Source organism: Salvelinus fontinalis, unplaced genomic scaffold, assembly GCF_029448725.1.
Source record: "Salvelinus fontinalis isolate EN_2023a unplaced genomic scaffold, ASM2944872v1 scaffold_1205, whole genome shotgun sequence".
NCBI classification, from domain to species: Eukaryota; Metazoa; Chordata; class Actinopteri; order Salmoniformes; family Salmonidae; genus Salvelinus; species Salvelinus fontinalis.
The window spans coordinates 1-22,232 of record NW_026601414.1 but is presented as its reverse complement, the minus strand read 5'-3'; the positions used below and the strand labels follow the sequence as shown (position 1 = coordinate 22,232).

Here is a 22,232-nt window from a genome sequence, read left to right as displayed (position 1 = left end):
CTCTCTGTAAGATAGTAATGTCTCTCTCTCACTGTAGATAGTAATGTCTCTCTCTCTCTGTAGATAGTAATGTCTCTCTCTCTGTAGATAGTAATGTCTCTATCTCTCTGTAGATAGTAATGTCGCTCTCTCTGGAGATAGTAATGTCTCTCTCTCTCTGTAGATAGTAATGTGTCTCTCTCTCTGTAAGATAGTAATGTCTCTCTCTCACTGTAGATAGTAATGTCTCTCTCTCTCTGTAGATAGTAATGTCTCTCTCTCTCTCTCTCTCTCTCTCTCTCTCTGTAGATAGTAATGTCTCTATCTCTCTGTAGATAGTAATGTCGCTCTCTCTGGAGATAGTAATGTCTCTCTCTCTCTGTAGATAGTAATGTCTCTCTCTCTGTGTAGATAGTAATGTCTCTATCTCTCTGTAGATAGTAATGTCTCTCTCTCTGTAGATAGTAATCTCTCTCTCTGTAGATAGTAATGTCTCTCTCTCTCTGTAGATAGTAATGTCTCTCTCTCTGTAGATAGTAATGTCTCTCTCTCTCTGTAGATATTAATGTCTCTCTCTCTGTAGATAGTAATGTCTCTCTCCCTCTCTGTGTAGATAGTAATGTCTCTCTCTCTCTCTGTAGATAGTAATGTCTCTCTCTCTCTGTGTAGATAGTAATGTATCTCTGTCTGTAGATAGTAATGTCTCTCTCTCTCTGTGTAGATAGTAATGTATCTCTCTCTGTAGATAGTAATGTCTCTCTCTCTCTCTGTAGATAGTAATGTCTCTCTCTCTCTCTCTGTAGATAGTAATGTCTCTCTCTCTGTAGATAGTAATGTCTCTCTCTCTCTCTCTCTCTCTGTAGATAGTAATGTCTCTCTCTCTCTCTCTCTGTAGATAGTAATGTATCTCTCTCTGTAGATAGTAATGTCTCTCTCTCTCTCTGTAGATAGTAATGTCTCTATCTCTCTGTAGATAGTAATGTCTCTCTCTCTCTCTCTGCAGATAGTAATGTCTCTCTCTCTCTCTCTGTAGATAGTAATGTCTCTCTCTCTCTCTCTGTAGATAGTAATGTCTCTATCTCTCTGTAGATAGTAATGTCTCTCTCTCTCTCTCTGTAGATAGTAATGTCTCTCTCTCTCTCTCTGTAGATAGTAATGTCTCTCTCTCTCTGTAGATAGTAATGTCTCTCTCTCTCTCTCTCTCTGTAGATAGTAATGTCTCTCTCTCTCTCTCTGTAGATAGTAATGTATCTCTCTCTGTAGATAGTAATGTCTCTCTCTCTCTCTGTAGATAGTAATGTCTCTCTCTCTCTGTAGATAGTAATGTCTCTCTCTCTCTCTCTGTAGATAGTAATGTCTCTCTCTCTCTCTGTAGACAGTAATGTCTCTCTCTCTCTGTAGATAGTAATGTCTCTCTCTCTCTCTCTCTGTAGATAGTAATGTCTCTCTCTCTCTCTCTCTGTAGATAGTAATGTATCTCTCTCTGTAGATAGTAATGTCTCTCTCTCTCTCTGTAGATAGTAATGTCTCTATCTCTCTGTAGATAGTAATGTGTCTCTCTCTCTGCAGATAGTAATGTCTCTCTCTCTCTGTGTAGATAGTAATGTCTCTCTCTGTGTAGATAGTAATGTCTCTCTCTCTGTAGATAGTAATGTCTCTCTCTCTGTAGATAGTAATGTCTCTCTCTCTCTGTAGATAGTAATGTGTCTCTCTCTCTGTAAGATAGTAATGTCTCTCTCTCACTGTAGATAGTAATGTCTCTCTCTCTCTGTAGATAGTAATGTCTCTCTCTCTGTAGATAGTAATGTCTCTCTCTCTGTGTAGATAGTAATGTCTCTATCTCTCTGTAGATAGTAATGTCGCTCTCTCTGGAGATAGTAATGTCTCTCTCTCTCTGTAGATAGTAATGTCTCTCTCTCTGTGTAGATAGTAATGTCTCTATCTCTCTGTAGATAGTAATGTCTCTCTCTCTGTAGATAGTAATGTCTCTCTCTCTGTAGATAGTAATGTCTCTCTCTCTCTGTAGATAGTAATGTCTCTCTCTCTGTAGATAGTAATGTCTCTCTCTCTCTGTAGATATTAATGTCTCTCTCTCTGTAGATAGTAATGTCTCTCTCCCTCTGTGTAGATAGTAATGTCGCTCTCTCTCTCTGTAGATAGTAATGTCTCTCTCTCTGTAGATAGTAATGTCTCTCTCTCTCTGTAGATATTAATGTCTCTCTCTCTGTAGATAGTAATGTCTCTCTCCCTCTCTGTGTAGATAGTAATGTCTCTCTCTCTCTCTGTAGATAGTAATGTCTCTCTCTCTCTGTGTAGATAGTAATGTATCTCTCTCTGTAGATAGTAATGTCTCTCTCTCTCTGTGTAGATAGTAATGTATCTCTCTCTGTAGATAGTAATGTCTCTCTCTCTCTGTAGATAGTAATGTCTCTCTCTCTCTCTCTGTAGATAGTAATGTCTCTCTCTCTGTAGATAGTAATGTCTCTCTCTCTCTCTCTCTCTCTCTGTAGATAGTAATGTCTCTCTCTCTCTCTCTGTAGATAGTAATGTATCTCTCTCTGTAGATAGTAATGTCTCTCTCTCTCTCTCTGTAGATAGTAATGTCTCTATCTCTCTGTAGATAGTAATGTCTCTCTCTCTCTCTCTGTAGATAGTAATGTCTCTCTCTCTCTCTCTGTAGATAGTAATGTCTCTCTCTCTCTCTCTGTAGATAGTAATGTCTCTATCTCTCTGTAGATAGTAATGTCTCTCTCTCTCTCTGTAGATAGTAATGTCTCTCTCTCTCTCTCTGTAGATAGTAATGTCTCTCTCTCTCTGTAGATAGTAATGTCTCTCTCTCTCTCTCTCTCTGTAGATAGTAATGTCTCTCTCTCTCTCTCTCTGTAGATAGTAATGTATCTCTCTCTGTAGATAGTAATGTCTCTCTCTCTCTCTGTAGATAGTAATGTCTCTCTCTCTCTGTAGATAGTAATGTCTCTCTCTCTCTCTCTGTAGATAGTGATGTCTCTCTCTCTCTCTCTGTAGACAGTAATGTCTCTCTCTCTCTGTAGATAGTAATGTCTCTCTCTCTCTGCAGATAGTAATGTCTCTCTCTCTCTGTGTAGATAGTAATGTCTCTCTCTGTGTAGATAGTAATGTCTCTCTCTCTGTAGATAGTAATGTCTCTCTCTCTGTAGATAGTAATGTCTCTCTCTCTCTGTAGATAGTAATGTGTCTCTCTCTCTGTAAGATAGTAATGTCTCTCTCTCACTGTAGATAGTAATGTCTCTCTCTCTCTGTAGATAGTAATGTCTCTCTCTCTGTAGATAGTAATGTCTCTCTCTCTGTGTAGATAGTAATGTCTCTATCTCTCTGTAGATAGTAATGTCGCTCTCTCTGGAGATAGTAATGTCTCTCTCTCTCTGTAGATAGTAATGTCTCTCTCTCTGTGTAGATAGTAATGTCTCTATCTCTCTGTAGATAGTAATGTCTCTCTCTCTGTAGATAGTAATGTCTCTCTCTCTGTAGATAGTAATGTCTCTCTCTCTCTGTAGATAGTAATGTCTCTCTCTCTGTAGATAGTAATGTCTCTCTCTCTCTGTAGATATTAATGTCTCTCTCTCTGTAGATAGTAATGTCTCTCTCCCTCTGTGTAGATAGTAATGTCGCTCTCTCTCTCTGTAGATAGTAATGTCTCTCTCTCTCTGTGTAGATAGTAATGTCTCTCTCTCTCTCTGTAGATAGTAATGTCTCTCTCTCTCTGTGTAGATAGTAATGTATCTCTCTCTGTAGATATTAATGTCTCTCTCTCTCTGTGCTCTCTCTGTGTAGATAGTTATGTATCTCTCTCTGTAGATAGTAATGTCTCTCTCTCTCTGTAGATAGTAATGTCTCTCTCTCTCTCTGTAGATAGTAATGTCTCTATCTCTCTGTAGATAGTAATGTCTCTCTCTCTGGAAATAGTAATGTCTCTCTCTCTCTCTGTGTAGATAGTAATGTCTCTCTCTCTGTAGATAGTAATGTCTCTCTCTCTGTAGATAGTAATGTCTCTCTCTGTGTATATAGTAATGTCTCTCTCTCTCTGTGTAGATAGTAATGTCTCTCTCTCTGTAGATAGTAATGTCTCTCTCTCTGGAGATAGTAATGTCTCTCTCTCTGTAGATAGTAATGTCTCTCTCTCTCTGTAGATAGTAATGTCTCTCTCTCTCTCTGTAGATAGTAATGTCTCTCTCTGTGTAGATAGTAATGTCTCTCTCTCTGTGTAGATAGTAATGTCTCTCTCTCTGTAGATAGTAATGTCTCTCTCTCTGGAGATAGTAATGTCTCTCTCTCTCTCTCTGTGTAGATAGTAATGTCTCTCTCTCTCTGTGTAGATAGTAATGTCTCTCTCTCTGGAGATAGTAATGTCTCTCTCTCTCTGTGTAGATAGTAATGTCTCTCTCTCTGTAGATAGTAATGAGTGACTCTCTCTGTAGATAGTAATGAGTGTATCTCTCTCTGTAGATAGTAATGAGTGTCTCTCTCTCTCTCTCTGTAGATAGTAATGAGTGACTCTCTCTCTGGAGATAGTAATGAGTCTCTCTCTCTCTGTAGATAGTAATGTCTCTCTCTCTCTCTCTGTAGATAGTAATGTCTCTCTCTCTCTCTCTGTAGATAGTAATGTCTCTCTCTCTCTCTCTGTAGATAGTAATGTCTCTATCTCTCTGTAGATAGTAATGTCTCTCTCTCTCTCTGTAGATAGTAATGTCTCTCTCTCTCTCTGTAGATAGTAATGTCTCTCTCTGTAGATAATAATGTGTCTCTCTCTCTGTAGATAATAATGTGTCTCTCTCTCTGTAGATAGTAATGTCTCTCTCTCTCTGTAGATAGTAATGTCTCTCTCTCTCTGTAGATGGTAATGTCTCTCTCTCTCTGTGTAGATAGTAATGTCTCTCTCTCTGTAGATAGTAATGTCTCTCTCTCTGTAGATAGTAATGTCTCTCTCTCTCTGTAGATAGTAATGTGTCTCTCTCTCTGTAGATAGTAATATCTCTCTCTCTCTGTATATAGTAATGTATCTCTCTCTCTGTAGATAGTAATGTCTCTCTCTCTCTGTAGATAGTAATGTCTCTCTCTCTGTAGATAGTAATGTCTCTCTCTCTCTGTAGATAGTAATGTCTCTCTCTCTGTAGATAGTAATGTCTCTCTCTCTCTCTCTCTGTAGATAGTAATGTCTTTCTCTCTGTGTAGATAGTAATGTCTCTATCTCTCTGTAGATAGTAATGTCGCTCTCTCTGGAGATAGTAATGTCTCTCTCTCTCTGTAGATAGTAATGTCTCTCTCTCTGTGTAGATAGTAATGTCTCTATCTCTCTCTGTAGATAGTAATGTCTCTCTCCCTCTCTGTGTAGATAGTAATGTCTCTCTCTCTCTCTGTAGATAGTAATGTCTCTCTCTCTCTGTGTAGATAGTAATGTATCTCTCTCTGTAGATAGTAATGTCTCTCTCTCTCTGTGTAGATAGTAATGTATCTCTCTCTGTAGATAGTAATGTCTCTCTCTCTCTGTAGATAGTAATGTCTCTCTCTCTCTCTCTGTAGATAGTAATGTCTCTCTCTCTGTAGATAGTAATGTCTCTCTCTCTCTCTCTCTCTCTCTGTAGATAGTAATGTCTCTCTCTCTCTCTCTGTAGATAGTAATGTATCTCTCTCTGTAGATAGTAATGTCTCTCTCTCTCTCTCTGTAGATAGTAATGTCTCTATCTCTCTGTAGATAGTAATGTCTCTCTCTCTCTCTCTGTAGATAGTAATGTCTCTCTCTCTCTCTCTGTAGATAGTAATGTCTCTCTCTCTCTCTCTGTAGATAGTAATGTCTCTATCTCTCTGTAGATAGTAATGTCTCTCTCTCTCTCTGTAGATAGTAATGTCTCTCTCTCTCTCTCTGTAGATAGTAATGTCTCTCTCTCTCTGTAGATAGTAATGTCTCTCTCTCTCTCTCTCTCTGTAGATAGTAATGTCTCTCTCTCTCTCTCTCTGTAGATAGTAATGTATCTCTCTCTGTAGATAGTAATGTCTCTCTCTCTCTCTGTAGATAGTAATGTCTCTCTCTCTCTGTAGATAGTAATGTCTCTCTCTCTCTCTCTGTAGATAGTAATGTCTCTCTCTCTCTCTCTGTAGACAGTAATGTCTCTCTCTCTCTGTAGATAGTAATGTCTCTCTCTCTCTGCAGATAGTAATGTCTCTCTCTCTCTGTGTAGATAGTAATGTCTCTCTCTGTGTAGATAGTAATGTCTCTCTCTCTGTAGATAGTAATGTCTCTCTCTCTGTAGATAGTAATGTCTCTCTCTCTCTGTAGATAGTAATGTGTCTCTCTCTCTGTAAGATAGTAATGTCTCTCTCTCACTGTAGATAGTAATGTCTCTCTCTCTCTGTAGATAGTAATGTCTCTCTCTCTGTAGATAGTAATGTCTCTCTCTCTGTGTAGATAGTAATGTCTCTATCTCTCTGTAGATAGTAATGTCGCTCTCTCTGGAGATAGTAATGTCTCTCTCTCTCTGTAGATAGTAATGTCTCTCTCTCTGTGTAGATAGTAATGTCTCTATCTCTCTGTAGATAGTAATGTCTCTCTCTCTGTAGATAGTAATGTCTCTCTCTCTGTAGATAGTAATGTCTCTCTCTCTCTGTAGATAGTAATGTCTCTCTCTCTGTAGATAGTAATGTCTCTCTCTCTCTGTAGATATTAATGTCTCTCTCTCTGTAGATAGTAATGTCTCTCTCCCTCTGTGTAGATAGTAATGTCGCTCTCTCTCTCTGTAGATAGTAATGTCTCTCTCTCTCTGTGTAGATAGTAATGTCTCTCTCTCTCTCTGTAGATAGTAATGTCTCTCTCTCTCTGTGTAGATAGTAATGTATCTCTCTCTGTAGATATTAATGTCTCTCTCTCTCTGTGCTCTCTCTGTGTAGATAGTTATGTATCTCTCTCTGTAGATAGTAATGTCTCTCTCTCTCTGTAGATAGTAATGTCTCTCTCTCTCTCTGTAGATAGTAATGTCTCTATCTCTCTGTAGATAGTAATGTCTCTCTCTCTGGAAATAGTAATGTCTCTCTCTCTCTCTGTGTAGATAGTAATGTCTCTCTCTCTGTAGATAGTAATGTCTCTCTCTCTGTAGATAGTAATGTCTCTCTCTGTGTATATAGTAATGTCTCTCTCTCTCTGTGTAGATAGTAATGTCTCTCTCTCTGTAGATAGTAATGTCTCTCTCTCTGGAGATAGTAATGTCTCTCTCTCTGTAGATAGTAATGTCTCTCTCTCTCTGTAGATAGTAATGTCTCTCTCTCTCTCTGTAGATAGTAATGTCTCTCTCTGTGTAGATAGTAATGTCTCTCTCTCTGTGTAGATAGTAATGTCTCTCTCTCTGTAGATAGTAATGTCTCTCTCTCTGGAGATAGTAATGTCTCTCTCTCTCTCTCTGTGTAGATAGTAATGTCTCTCTCTCTCTGTGTAGATAGTAATGTCTCTCTCTCTGGAGATAGTAATGTCTCTCTCTCTCTGTGTAGATAGTAATGTCTCTCTCTCTGTAGATAGTAATGAGTGACTCTCTCTGTAGATAGTAATGAGTGTATCTCTCTCTGTAGATAGTAATGAGTGTCTCTCTCTCTCTCTCTGTAGATAGTAATGAGTGACTCTCTCTCTGGAGATAGTAATGAGTCTCTCTCTCTCTGTAGATAGTAATGTCTCTCTCTCTCTCTCTGTAGATAGTAATGTCTCTCTCTCTCTCTCTGTAGATAGTAATGTCTCTCTCTCTCTCTCTGTAGATAGTAATGTCTCTATCTCTCTGTAGATAGTAATGTCTCTCTCTCTCTCTGTAGATAGTAATGTCTCTCTCTCTCTCTGTAGATAGTAATGTCTCTCTCTGTAGATAATAATGTGTCTCTCTCTCTGTAGATAATAATGTGTCTCTCTCTCTGTAGATAGTAATGTCTCTCTCTCTCTGTAGATAGTAATGTCTCTCTCTCTCTGTAGATGGTAATGTCTCTCTCTCTCTGTGTAGATAGTAATGTCTCTCTCTCTGTAGATAGTAATGTCTCTCTCTCTGTAGATAGTAATGTCTCTCTCTCTCTGTAGATAGTAATGTGTCTCTCTCTCTGTAGATAGTAATATCTCTCTCTCTCTGTATATAGTAATGTATCTCTCTCTCTGTAGATAGTAATGTCTCTCTCTCTCTGTAGATAGTAATGTCTCTCTCTCTGTAGATAGTAATGTCTCTCTCTCTCTGTAGATAGTAATGTCTCTCTCTCTGTAGATAGTAATGTCTCTCTCTCTCTCTCTCTGTAGATAGTAATGTCTTTCTCTCTGTGTAGATAGTAATGTCTCTATCTCTCTGTAGATAGTAATGTCGCTCTCTCTGGAGATAGTAATGTCTCTCTCTCTCTGTAGATAGTAATGTCTCTCTCTCTGTGTAGATAGTAATGTCTCTATCTCTCTGTAGATAGTAATGTCTCTCTCTCTGTAGATAGTAATGTCTCTCTCTCTGTAGATAGTAATGTCTCTCTCTCTCTGTAGATATTAATGTCTCTCTCTCTGTAGATAGTAATGTCTCTCTCCCTCTCTGTGTAGATAGTAATGTCTCTCTCTCTCTCTGTAGATAGTAATGTCTCTCTCTCTCTGTGTAGATAGTAATGTATCTCTCTCTGTAGATAGTAATGTCTCTCTCTCTCTGTGTAGATAGTAATGTATCTCTCTCTGTAGATAGTAATGTCTCTCTCTCTCTGTAGATAGTAATGTCTCTCTCTCTCTCTGTAGATAGTAATGTCTCTCTCTCTCTGTAGATAGTGATGTCTCTCTCTCTCTGTAGATAGTAATGTGTCTCTCTCTGTGTAGATAGTAATATCTCTCTCTCTCTGTATATAGTAATGTATCTCTCTCTCTGTAGATAGTATGTCTATCTCTCTCTGTAGATAGTAATGTCTCTCTCTCTGTAGATAGTAATGTCTCTCTCTCTCTGTAGATAGTAATGTCTCTCTCTCTGTAGATAGTAATGTCTCTCTCTCTCTCTCTCTGTAGATAGTAATGTCTCTATCTATCTGTAGATAGTAATGTGTCTCTCTCTCTGTAGATAGTAATGTGTCTCTCTCTCTGTAGATAGTAATGTGTCTCTCTCTGTAGATAGTAATGTCTCTCTCTCTCTGTAGATAGTAATGTCTCTCTCTGTGTAGAAAGTAATGTCTCTCTCTCTGTAGATAGTAATGTCTCTCTCTCTGTAGATAGTAATGTCTCTCTCTCTCTGTAGATAGTAATGTGTCTCTCTCTGTAAGATAGTAATGTCTCTCTCTCACTGTAGATAGTAATGTCTCTCTCTCTCTGTAGATAGTAATGTCTCTCTCTCTGTAGATAGTAATGTCTCTCTCTCTCTGTGTAGATAGTAATGTCTCTCTCTGTGTAGATAGTAATGTCTCTCTCTCTGTAGATAGTAATGTCTCTCTCTCTGTAGATAGTAATGTCTCTCTCTCTCTGTAGATAGTAATGTGTCTCTCTCTCTGTAAGATAGTAATGTCTCTCTCTCACTGTAGATAGTAATGTCTCTCTCTCTCTGTAGATAGTAATGTCTCTCTCTCTGTAGATAGTAATGTCTCTCTCTCTGTGTAGATAGTAATGTCTCTATCTCTCTGTAGATAGTAATGTCGCTCTCTCTGGAGATAGTAATGTCTCTCTCTCTCTGTAGATAGTAATGTCTCTCTCTCTGTGTAGATAGTAATGTCTCTATCTCTCTGTAGATAGTAATGTCTCTCTCTCTGTAGATAGTAATGTCTCTCTCTCTGTAGATAGTAATGTCTCTCTCTCTCTGTAGATAGTAATGTCTCTCTCTCTGTAGATAGTAATGTCTCTCTCTCTCTGTAGATATTAATGTCTCTCTCTGTAGATAGTAATGTCTCTCTCCCTCTGTGTAGATAGTAATGTCGCTCTCTCTCTCTGTAGATAGTAATGTCTCTCTCTCTCTGTGTAGATAGTAATGTCTCTCTCTCTCTCTGTAGATAGTAATGTCTCTCTCTCTCTGTGTAGATAGTAATGTATCTCTCTCTGTAGATATTAATGTCTCTCTCTCTCTGTGCTCTCTCTGTGTAGATAGTAATGTATCTCTCTCTGTAGATAGTAATGTCTCTCTCTCTCTGTAGATAGTAATGTCTCTCTCTCTCTCTGTAGATAGTAATGTCTCTATCTCTCTGTAGATAGTAATGTCTCTCTCTCTGGAAATAGTAATGTCTCTCTCTCTCTCTGTGTAGATAGTAATGTCTCTCTCTCTGTAGATAGTAATGTCTCTCTCTCTGTAGATAGTAATGTCTCTCTCTGTGTATATAGTAATGTCTCTCTCTCTCTGTGTAGATAGTAATGTCTCTCTCTCTGTAGATAGTAATGTCTCTCTCTCTGGAGATAGTAATGTCTCTCTCTCTGTAGATAGTAATGTCTCTCTCTCTCTGTAGATAGTAATGTCTCTCTCTCTCTCTGTAGATAGTAATGTCTCTCTCTGTGTAGATAGTAATGTCTCTCTCTCTGTGTAGATAGTAATGTCTCTCTCTCTGTAGATAGTAATGTCTCTCTCTCTGGAGATAGTAATGTCTCTCTCTCTCTCTCTCTCTGTGTAGATAGTAATGTCTCTCTCTCTCTGTGTAGATAGTAATGTCTCTCTCTCTGGAGATAGTAATGTCTCTCTCTCTGTGTAGATAGTAATGTCTCTCTCTCTGTAGATAGTAATGAGTGACTCTCTCTGTAGATAGTAATGAGTGTATCTCTCTCTGTAGATAGTAATGAGTGTCTCTCTCTCTCTCTCTGTAGATAGTAATGAGTGACTCTCTCTCTGGAGATAGTAATGAGTCTCTCTCTCTCTGTAGATAGTAATGTCTCTCTCTCTCTCTCTGTAGATAGTAATGTCTCTCTCTCTCTCTCTGTAGATAGTAATGTCTCTCTCTCTCTCTCTGTAGATAGTAATGTCTCTATCTCTCTGTAGATAGTAATGTCTCTCTCTCTCTCTGTAGATAGTAATGTCTCTCTCTCTCTCTGTAGATAGTAATGTCTCTCTCTGTAGATAATAATGTGTCTCTCTCTCTGTAGATAATAATGTGTCTCTCTCTCTGTAGATAGTAATGTCTCTCTCTCTCTGTAGATAGTAATGTCTCTCTCTCTCTGTAGATGGTAATGTCTCTCTCTCTCTGTGTAGATAGTAATGTCTCTCTCTCTGTAGATAGTAATGTCTCTCTCTCTGTAGATAGTAATGTCTCTCTCTCTCTGTAGATAGTAATGTGTCTCTCTCTCTGTAGATAGTAATATCTCTCTCTCTCTGTATATAGTAATGTATCTCTCTCTCTGTAGATAGTAATGTCTCTCTCTCTCTGTAGATAGTAATGTCTCTCTCTCTGTAGATAGTAATGTCTCTCTCTCTCTGTAGATAGTAATGTCTCTCTCTCTGTAGATAGTAATGTCTCTCTCTCTCTCTCTCTGTAGATAGTAATGTCTTTCTCTCTGTGTAGATAGTAATGTCTCTATCTCTCTGTAGATAGTAATGTCGCTCTCTCTGGAGATAGTAATGTCTCTCTCTCTCTGTAGATAGTAATGTCTCTCTCTCTGTGTAGATAGTAATGTCTCTATCTCTCTGTAGATAGTAATGTCTCTCTCTCTGTAGATAGTAATGTCTCTCTCTCTGTAGATAGTAATGTCTCTCTCTCTCTGTAGATAGTAATGTCTCTCTCTCTGTAGATAGTAATGTCTCTCTCTCTCTGTAGATATTAATGTCTCTCTCTCTGTAGATAGTAATGTCTCTCTCCCTCTCTGTGTAGATAGTAATGTCTCTCTCTCTCTCTGTAGATAGTAATGTCTCTCTCTCTCTGTGTAGATAGTAATGTATCTCTCTCTGTAGATAGTAATGTCTCTCTCTCTCTGTGTAGATAGTAATGTATATCTCTCTGTAGATAGTAATGTCTCTCTCTCTCTGTAGATAGTAATGTCTCTCTCTCTCTCTGTAGATAGTAATGTCTCTCTCTCTCTGTAGATAGTGATGTCTCTCTCTCTCTGTAGATAGTAATGTGTCTCTCTCTGTGTAGATAGTAATATCTCTCTCTCTCTGTATATAGTAATGTATCTCTCTCTCTGTAGATAGTATGTCTATCTCTCTCTGTAGATAGTAATGTCTCTCTCTCTGTAGATAGTAATGTCTCTCTCTCTCTGTAGATAGTAATGTCTCTCTCTCTGTAGATAGTAATGTCTCTCTCTCTCTCTCTCTGTAGATAGTAATGTCTCTATCTATCTGTAGATAGTAATGTGTCTCTCTCTCTGTAGATAGTAATGTGTCTCTCTCTCTGTAGATAGTAATGTGTCTCTCTCTGTAGATAGTAATGTCTCTCTCTCTCTGTAGATAGTAATGTCTCTCTCTGTGTAGAAAGTAATGTCTCTCTCTCTGTAGATAGTAATGTCTCTCTCTCTGTAGATAGTAATGTCTCTCTCTCTCTGTAGATAGTAATGTGTCTCTCTCTGTAAGATAGTAATGTCTCTCTCTCACTGTAGATAGTAATGTCTCTCTCTCTCTGTAGATAGTAATGTCTCTCTCTCTGTAGATAGTAATGTCTCTATCTCTCTGTAGATAGTAATGTCGCTCTCTCTGGAGATAGTAATGTCTCTCTCTCTCTGTAGATAGTAATGTGTCTCTCTCTCTGTAAGATAGTAATGTCTCTCTCTCACTGTAGATAGTAATGTCTCTCTCTCTCTGTAGATAGTAATGTCTCTCTCTCTCTCTCTCTCTCTCTGTAGATAGTAATGTCTCTATCTCTCTGTAGATAGTAATGTCGCTCTCTCTGGAGATAGTAATGTCTCTCTCTCTCTGTAGATAGTAATGTCTCTCTCTCTGTGTAGATAGTAATGTCTCTATCTCTCTGTAGATAGTAATGTCTCTCTCTCTGTAGATAGTAATCTCTCTCTCTGTAGATAGTAATGTCTCTCTCTCTCTGTAGATAGTAATGTCTCTCTCTCTGTAGATAGTAATCTCTCTCTCTCTCTGTAGATATTAATGTCTCTCTCTCTGTAGATAGTAATGTCTCTCTCCCTCTCTGTGTAGATAGTAATGTCTCTCTCTCTCTCTGTAGATAGTAATGTCTCTCTCTCTCTGTGTAGATAGTAATGTATCTCTCTCTGTAGATAGTAATGTCTCTCTCTCTCTGTGTAGATAGTAATGTATCTCTCTCTGTAGATAGTAATGTCTCTCTCTCTCTGTGTAGATAGTAATGTATCTCTCTCTGTAGATAGTAATGTCTCTCTCTCTCTCTCTGTAGATAGTAATGTCTCTCTCTCTGTAGATAGTAATGTCTCTCTCTCTCTCTCTCTCTCTGTAGATAGTAATGTCTCTCTCTCTCTCTCTCTGTAGATAGTAATGTATCTCTCTCTGTAGATAGTAATGTCTCTCTCTCTCTCTGTAGATAGTAATGTCTCTATCTCTCTGTAGATAGTAATGTCTCTCTCTCTCTCTCTGTAGATAGTAATGTCTCTCTCTCTCTCTCTGTAGATAGTAATGTCTCTCTCTCTCTCTCTGTAGATAGTAATGTCTCTATCTCTCTGTAGATAGTAATGTCTCTCTCTCTCTCTCTGTAGATAGTAATGTCTCTCTCTCTCTCTCTGTAGATAGTAATGTCTCTCTCTCTCTGTAGATAGTAATGTCTCTCTCTCTCTCTCTCTCTGTAGATAGTAATGTCTCTCTCTCTCTCTCTCTGTAGATAGTAATGTATCTCTCTCTGTAGATAGTAATGTCTCTCTCTCTCTCTGTAGATAGTAATGTCTCTCTCTCTCTGTAGATAGTAATGTCTCTCTCTCTCTCTCTGTAGATAGTAATGTCTCTCTCTCTCTCTCTGTAGACAGTAATGTCTCTCTCTCTCTGTAGATAGTAATGTCTCTCTCTCTTTCTCTCTCTGTAGATAGTAATGTCTCTCTCTCTCTCTCTCTGTAGATAGTAATGTATCTCTCTCTGTAGATAGTAATGTCTCTCTCTCTCTCTGTAGATAGTAATGTCTCTATCTCTCTGTAGATAGTAATGTGTCTCTCTCTCTGCAGATAGTAATGTCTCTCTCTGTGTAGATAGTAATGTCTCTCTCTCTGTAGATAGTAATGTCTCTCTCTCTGTAGATAGTAATGTCTCTCTCTCTCTGTAGATAGTAATGTGTCTCTCTCTCTGTAAGATAGTAATGTCTCTCTCTCACTGTAGATAGTAATGTCTCTCTCTCTCTGTAGATAGTAATGTCTCTCTCTCTGTAGATAGTAATGTCTCTCTCTCTGTGTAGATAGTAATGTCTCTATCTCTCTGTAGATAGTAATGTCGCTCTCTCTGGAGATAGTAATGTCTCTCTCTCTCTGTAGATAGTAATGTCTCTCTCTCTGTGTAGATAGTAATGTCTCTATCTCTCAGTAGATAGTAATGTCTCTCTCTCTGTAGATAGTAATGTCTCTCTCTCTGTAGATAGTAATGTCTCTCTCTCTCTGTAGATAGTAATGTCTCTCTCTCTGTAGATAGTAATGTCTCTCTCTCTCTGTAGATATTAATGTCTCTCTCTCTGTAGATAGTAATGTCTCTCTCCCTCTGTGTAGATAGTAATGTCGCTCTCTCTCTCTGTAGATAGTAATGTCTCTCTCTCTGTGTAGATAGTAATGTCTCTCTCTCTCTCTGTAGATAGTAATGTCTCTCTCTCTCTGTGTAGATAGTAATGTATCTCTCTCTGTAGATATTAATGTCTCTCTCTCTCTGTGCTCTCTCTGTGTAGATAGTAATGTATCTCTCTCTGTAGATAGTAATGTCTCTCTCTCTCTGTAGATAGTAATGTCTCTCTCTCTCTCTGTAGATAGTAATGTCTCTATCTCTCTGTAGATAGTAATGTCTCTCTCTCTGGAAATAGTAATGTCTCTCTCTCTCTCTGTGTAGATAGTAATGTCTCTCTCTCTGGAGATAGTAATGTCTCTCTCTCTGTAGATAGTAATGTCTCTCTCTCTCTGTAGATAGTAATGTCTCTCTCTCTCTCTGTAGATAGTAATGTCTCTCTCTGTGTAGATAGTAATGTCTCTCTCTCTGTGTAGATAGTAATGTCTCTCTCTCTGTAGATAGTAATGTCTCTCTCTCTGGAGATAGTAATGTCTCTCTCTCTCTCTCTGTGTAGATAGTAATGTCTCTCTCTCTCTCTGTGTAGATAGTAATGTCTCTCTCTCTGGAGATAGTAATGTCTCTCTCTCTCTGTGTAGATAGTAATGTCTCTCTCTCTGTAGATAGTAATGAGTGACTCTCTCTGTAGATAGTAATGAGTGTATCTCTCTCTGTAGATAGTAATGAGTGTCTCTCTCTCTCTCTCTGTAGATATTAATGTCTCTCTCTCTGTAGATAGTAATGTCTCTCTCCCTCTGTGTAGATAGTAATGTCGCTCTCTCTCTCTGTAGATAGTAATGTCTCTCTCTCTGTAGATAGTAATGTCTCTCTCTCTCTGTAGATATTAATGTCTCTCTCTCTCTGTGTAGATAGTAATGTCTCTCTCTCTCTGTGTAGATAGTAATGTATCTCTCTCTGTAGATAGTAATGTCTCTCTCTCTCTGTGTAGATAGTAATGTATCTCTCTCTGTAGATAGTAATGTCTCTCTCTCTCTGTGTAGATAGTAATGTATCTCTCTCTGTAGATAGTAATGTCTCTCTCTCTCTGTAGATAGTAATGTCTCTCTCTCTCTCTCTGTAGATAGTAATGTCTCTCTCTCTGTAGATAGTAATGTCTCTCTCTCTCTCTCTCTCTCTCTGTAGATAGTAATGTCTCTCTCTCTCTCTCTCTGTAGATAGTAATGTATCTCTCTCTGTAGATAGTAATGTCTCTCTCTCTCTCTGTAGATAGTAATGTCTCTATCTCTCTGTAGATAGTAATGTCTCTCTCTCTCTCTCTGTAGATAGTAATGTCTCTCTCTCTCTCTCTGTAGATAGTAATGTCTCTCTCTCTCTCTCTGTAGATAGTAATGTCTCTATCTCTCTGTAGATAGTAATGTCTCTCTCTCTCTCTCTGTAGATAGTAATGTCTCTCTCTCTCTCTCTGTAGATAGTAATGTCTCTCTCTCTCTGTAGATAGTAATGTCTCTCTCTCTCTCTCTCTCTGTAGATAGTAATGTCTCTCTCTCTCTCTCTCTGTAGATAGTAATGTATCTCTCTCTGTAGATAGTAATGTCTCTCTCTCTCTCTGTAGATAGTAATGTCTCTCTCTCTCTGTAGATAGTAATGTCTCTCTCTCTCTCTCTGTAGATAGTAATGTCTCTCTCTCTCTCTCTGTAGACAGTAATGTCTCTCTCTCTCTGTAGATAGTAATGTCTCTCTCTCTCTCTCTCTCTGTAGATAGTAATGTCTCTCTCTCTCTCTCTCTGTAGATAGTAATGTATCTCTCTCTGTAGATAGTAATGTCTCTCTCTCTCTCTGTAGATAGTAATGTCTCTATCTCTCTGTAGATAGTAATGTGTCTCTCTCTCTGCAGATAGTAATGTCTCTCTCTCTCTGTGTAGATAGTAATGTCTCTCTCTGTGTAGATAGTAATGTCTCTCTCTCTGTAGATAGTAATGTCTCTCTCTCTGTAGATAGTAATGTCTCTCTCTCTCTCTGTAGATAGTAATGTGTCTCTCTCTCTGTAAGATAGTAATGTCTCTCTCTCACTGTAGATAGTAATGTCTCTCTCTCTCTGTAGATAGTAATGTCTCTCTCTCTGTAGATAGTAATGTCTCTCTCTCTGTGTAGATAGTAATGTCTCTATCTCTCTGTAGATAGTAATGTCGCTCTCTCTGGAGATAGTAATGTCTCTCTCTCTCTGTAGATAGTAATGTCTCTCTCTCTGTGTAGATAGTAATGTCTCTATCTCTCTGTAGATAGTAATGTCTCTCTCTCTGTAGATAGTAATGTCTCTCTCTCTGTAGATAGTAATGTCTCTCTCTCTCTGTAGATAGTAATGTCTCTCTCTCTGTAGATAGTAATGTCTCTCTCTCTGTAGATATTAATGTCTCTCTCTCTGTAGATAGTAATGTCTCTCTCCCTCTGTGTAGATAGTAATGTCGCTCTCTCTCTCTGTAGATAGTAATGTCTCTCTCTCTCTGTGTAGATAGTAATGTCTCTCTCTCTCTCTGTAGATAGTAATGTCTCTCTCTCTCTGTGTAGATAGTAATGTATCTCTCTCTGTAGATATTAATGTCTCTCTCTCTCTGTGCTCTCTCTGTGTAGATAGTAATGTATCTCTCTCTGTAGATAGTAATGTCTCTCTCTCTCTGTAGATAGTAATGTCTCTCTCTCTCTCTGTAGATAGTAATGTCTCTATCTCTCTGTAGATAGTAATGTCTCTCTCTCTGGAAATAGTAATGTCTCTCTCTCTCTCTGTGTAGATAGTAATGTCTCTCTCTCTGTAGATAGTAATGTCTCTCTCTCTGTAGATAGTAATGTCTCTCTCTGTGTAGATAGTAATGTCTCTCTCTCTCTCTCTCTCTCTCTGTAGATAGTAATGTCTCTCTCTCTCTCTCTCTGTAGATAGTAATGTATCTCTCTCTGTAGATAGTAATGTCTCTCTCTCTCTCTGTAGATAGTAATGTCTCTATCTCTCTGTAGATAGTAATGTCTCTCTCTCTCTCTCTGTAGATAGTAATGTCTCTCTCTCTCTCTCTGTAGATAGTAATGTCTCTCTCTCTCTCTCTGTAGATAGTAATGTCTCTATCTCTCTGTAGATAGTAATGTCTCTCTCTCTCTCTCTGTAGATAGTAATGTCTCTCTCTCTCTCTCTGTAGATAGTAATGTCTCTCTCTCTCTGTAGATAGTAATGTCTCTCTCTCTCTCTCTCTCTGTAGATAGTAATGTCTCTCTCTCTCTCTCTCTGTAGATAGTAATGTATCTCTCTCTGTAGATAGTAATGTCTCTCTCTCTCTCTGTAGATAGTAATGTCTCTCTCTCTCTGTAGATAGTAATGTCTCTCTCTCTCTCTCTGTAGATAGTAATGTCTCTCTCTCTCTCTCTGTAGACAGTAATGTCTCTCTCTCTCTGTAGATAGTAATGTCTCTCTCTCTCTCTCTCTCTGTAGATAGTAATGTCTCTCTCTCTCTCTCTCTGTAGATAGTAATGTATCTCTCTCTGTAGATAGTAATGTCTCTCTCTCTCTCTGTAGATAGTAATGTCTCTATCTCTCTGTAGATAGTAATGTGTCTCTCTCTCTGCAGATAGTAATGTCTCTCTCTCTCTGTGTAGATAGTAATGTCTCTCTCTGTGTAGATAGTAATGTCTCTCTCTCTGTAGATAGTAATGTCTCTCTCTCTGTAGATAGTAATGTCTCTCTCTCTCTCTGTAGATAGTAATGTGTCTCTCTCTCTGTAAGATAGTAATGTCTCTCTCTCACTGTAGATAGTAATGTCTCTCTCTCTCTGTAGATAGTAATGTCTCTCTCTCTGTAGATAGTAATGTCTCTCTCTCTGTGTAGATAGTAATGTCTCTATCTCTCTGTAGATAGTAATGTCGCTCTCTCTGGAGATAGTAATGTCTCTCTCTCTCTGTAGATAGTAATGTCTCTCTCTCTGTGTAGATAGTAATGTCTCTATCTCTCTGTAGATAGTAATGTCTCTCTCTCTGTAGATAGTAATGTCTCTCTCTCTGTAGATAGTAATGTCTCTCTCTCTCTGTAGATAGTAATGTCTCTCTCTCTGTAGATAGTAATGTCTCTCTCTCTGTAGATATTAATGTCTCTCTCTCTGTAGATAGTAATGTCTCTCTCCCTCTGTGTAGATAGTAATGTCGCTCTCTCTCTCTGTAGATAGTAATGTCTCTCTCTCTCTGTGTAGATAGTAATGTCTCTCTCTCTCTCTGTAGATAGTAATGTCTCTCTCTCTCTGTGTAGATAGTAATGTATCTCTCTCTGTAGATATTAATGTCTCTCTCTCTCTGTGCTCTCTCTGTGTAGATAGTAATGTATCTCTCTCTGTAGATAGTAATGTCTCTCTCTCTCTGTAGATAGTAATGTCTCTCTCTCTCTCTGTAGATAGTAATGTCTCTATCTCTCTGTAGATAGTAATGTCTCTCTCTCTGGAAATAGTAATGTCTCTCTCTCTCTCTGTGTAGATAGTAATGTCTCTCTCTCTGTAGATAGTAATGTCTCTCTCTCTGTAGATAGTAATGTCTCTCTCTGTGTATATAGTAATGTCTCTCTCTCTCTGTGTAGATAGTAATGTCTCTCTCTCTGTAGATAGTAATGTCTCTCTCTCTGGAGATAGTAATGTCTCTCTCTCTGTAGATAGTAATGTCTCTCTCTCTCTGTAGATAGTAATGTCTCTCTCTCTCTCTGTAGATAGTAATGTCTCTCTCTGTGTAGATAGTAATGTCTCTCTCTCTGTGTAGATAGTAATGTCTCTCTCTCTGTAGATAGTAATGTCTCTCTCTCTGGAGATAGTAATGTCTCTCTCTCTCTCTCTGTGTAGATAGTAATGTCTCTCTCTCTCTCTGTGTAGATAGTAATGTCTCTCTCTCTGGAGATAGTAATGTCTCTCTCTCTCTGTGTAGATAGTAATGTCTCTCTCTCTGTAGATAGTAATGAGTGACTCTCTCTGTAGATAGTAATGAGTGTATCTCTCTGTAGATAGTAATGAGTGTCTCTCTCTCTCTCTCTGTAGATAGTAATGAGTGACTCTCTCTCTGGAGATAGTAATGAGTCTCTCTCTCTCTGTAGATAGTAATGAATGTCTCTCTCTCACTCTGTAGATAATAATGAATGTGGGTCGGACCCTGCTCTGTGTGGCTCTAATGGTGTGTGTCAGAACAGCCCAGGCAGCTTCAACTGCGAGTGTACTAGAGGATTCTCAATGGACCCCAATGGACAGAGCTGTGAAGGTCAGCCAATCACTGCCTCTCTCAGGATCAGCTGACTCCATACCCCTAGGCACTTTATATGGATCTGAAATGATCAGATAGGTATAGGCAATATGGCAATAACTCCACTATAAACAGGGATTTGGTGGAAACTTCACCTTTTTGCTTGTACCTATCCAGTACAGTTAGATAACTGAATGGCCACATAACTATTGTAATGCTGTGTGTGTGGGTGTGTGTGTGTGGTTTCCCTGGCAGATATGGATGAGTGTGATGGTAGCCACCGCTGTCAACACGGCTGTCAGAACCTGGTGGGAGGGTACCGGTGTAGCTGTCCTCAGGGATACCTACAACACTATCAATGGAACCAGTGTGTCGGTGAGTGGTACAGACTCTCTCTCTCTTTCTCTCGATCCTTCTCCCCCCCATCTGTCTGTCTTCTGTCTTTCTCTCTCCCTCAACATCAAATCTACATCCCTTTCCTGGAAGTTGAACTTGTTCCTCTCTAGATTACTGGAAGAGCTCCCTCCCTGAGTCGCTGTCCTACATGAACACTGTTGTTATAACTGAGTCACTGTCCTACATGAACACTGTTGTTATAACTGAGTCGCTGTCCTACATGAACACTGTTGTTATAACTGAGTCACTGTCCTACATGAACACTGTTGTTATAACTGAGTCACTGTCCTACATGAACACTGTTATAACTGAGTCACTGTCCTACATGAACACTGTTGTTATAACTGAGTCACTGTCCTACATGAACACTGTTGTTATAACTGAGTCGCTGTCCTACATGAACACTGTTGTTATAACTGAGTCACTGTCCTACATGAACACTGTTGTTATAACTGAGTCGCTGTCCTACATGAACACTGTTGTTATAACTGAGTCACTGTCCTACATGAACACTGTTGTTATAACTGAGTCACTGTCCTACATGAACACTGTTGTTATAACTGAGTCACTGGCACTTTAACTTGAATCTACTGATGGGAATTACAGCATTGATATTCAGTGGCCTTTCCCAAAAAGAACACGGCCAATGTTTATCAGATGAACCGGTACTACAGATGGTTTCCTCATTCCCTTCAAGAGTTTCTCAGTATTGTTTGTGTTCTCTGGCCGAGGTTTGACCCATATTTGACCTCTGTTTGTTTTGTTGACTTCCTGTCTGTGTTGTTTGCTTCCTGTGGTCAGATGAGAACGAGTGCCAGAACACTCAGATCTGTGGGGGAGCGTCGTGCCATAACACCCTGGGGAGCTTCCGTTGCCTCTGTCCCACTGGGTTCAACTACGGAGACCAGGGGGGGTGTAGGGACATCAACGAGTGCTCCTCCTCCTCTAATCCATGTAACTACGGCTGTTCCAACACAGACGGAGGGTATCTCTGTGGCTGTCCACCTGGATACTACCGCGCTGGACAGGGGTAAGTGAGTGAGACTGTGTGTGTGTGTGTGTGTGTGTGTGTGTGTGTGTGTGTGTGTGTGTGTGTGTGTGTGTGTGTGTGTGTGTGTGTGTGTGTGTGTGTGTGTGTGTGTGTGTGTGTGTGTGTGTGTGTGTGATTGATCTACCCAGGCGCAATGTCATTATCAACTTTGATGGATAGACAGGTTTGTTGTTTAGCAACAAAACCGACACATGCGTAACTATGGGACAAAACAGACAGGGTTGGCTTAGATTGTTGACAACATGTAAACTACATTTTGTCGATATTTACTAGCTAGCGAGCGAATTTTAGTCATATTAGCATTGTAATGAAATCAGTCCAAACACCTAAAAAAGACATGGTATCAAGAACAAGATGAAACTAGCTGAAACGAGTCACTTTATTGTCATTGTTGGTAGCTATCTGGCCATCCACAATCACAACCACACATAGACCTCTGTCCCATTGAAGTGTTCACATTGTTTTGGTGATGTTGTCAGCTAGCCCACGTATAGGCAAGATGGTGTTTGGGTATGATTTTATGCCCTGTGTGTGTGTGACTGACTCCTTTCTGTATGTTCCAGGCACTGTGTGTCAGGCGTGGGCTTTGGTAGTGGTGTGAGTCTGGGCCAGGGAGGAGGAGGAGGAGGAGGAGGAGGAGGAGGAGGAGGAGGAGGAGGAGGAGGAGGAGGAGGAGGGGCAGCAGAGGTGGGTGACAATGATCTGTCTCCTGAGGCCTGCTACGAGTGTAAGATCAACGGTTACCCCAAGAAGGGGCGCAAACGCCGCGACACCAACTCAACGCTGGAGCAACCGCTGGACAATGCACAGGTAATGTCTGTCTGTCTTGGTCTGGTGGCCCATAGAATGGTCATGCTATCATGTCTTGCCTGCTCTTCACTGAATCCGTAGTACATATTAACTGTGTGGTCCTGTGTTGTGTCATCAGGATCCAGAGTGTTGAGTGTTGTCAGTGTTTACATAATCCACCTGTACTACAT

At 39.4% G+C, this 22,232-nt stretch overlaps 1 protein-coding gene across 1 annotated transcript in view; it reads left to right on the top strand.

Moving 5' to 3' along the window:
* Positions 1-22,215, top strand: part of LOC129848819 (fibrillin-1-like) — a gene marked incomplete at its 5' end in the record, with an annotated part of 50,779 nt that extends 28,564 nt beyond the window's left edge. The window contains 4 exon segments of the mRNA XM_055915912.1: positions 19,695-19,823; positions 20,061-20,180; positions 21,003-21,231; positions 21,816-22,215. Of these exon segments, the coding sequence (XP_055771887.1) occupies positions 19,695-19,823; positions 20,061-20,180; positions 21,003-21,231; positions 21,816-22,143 (806 nt within the window).
* Between the last annotated feature and the right edge of the window lie 17 nt (positions 22,216-22,232).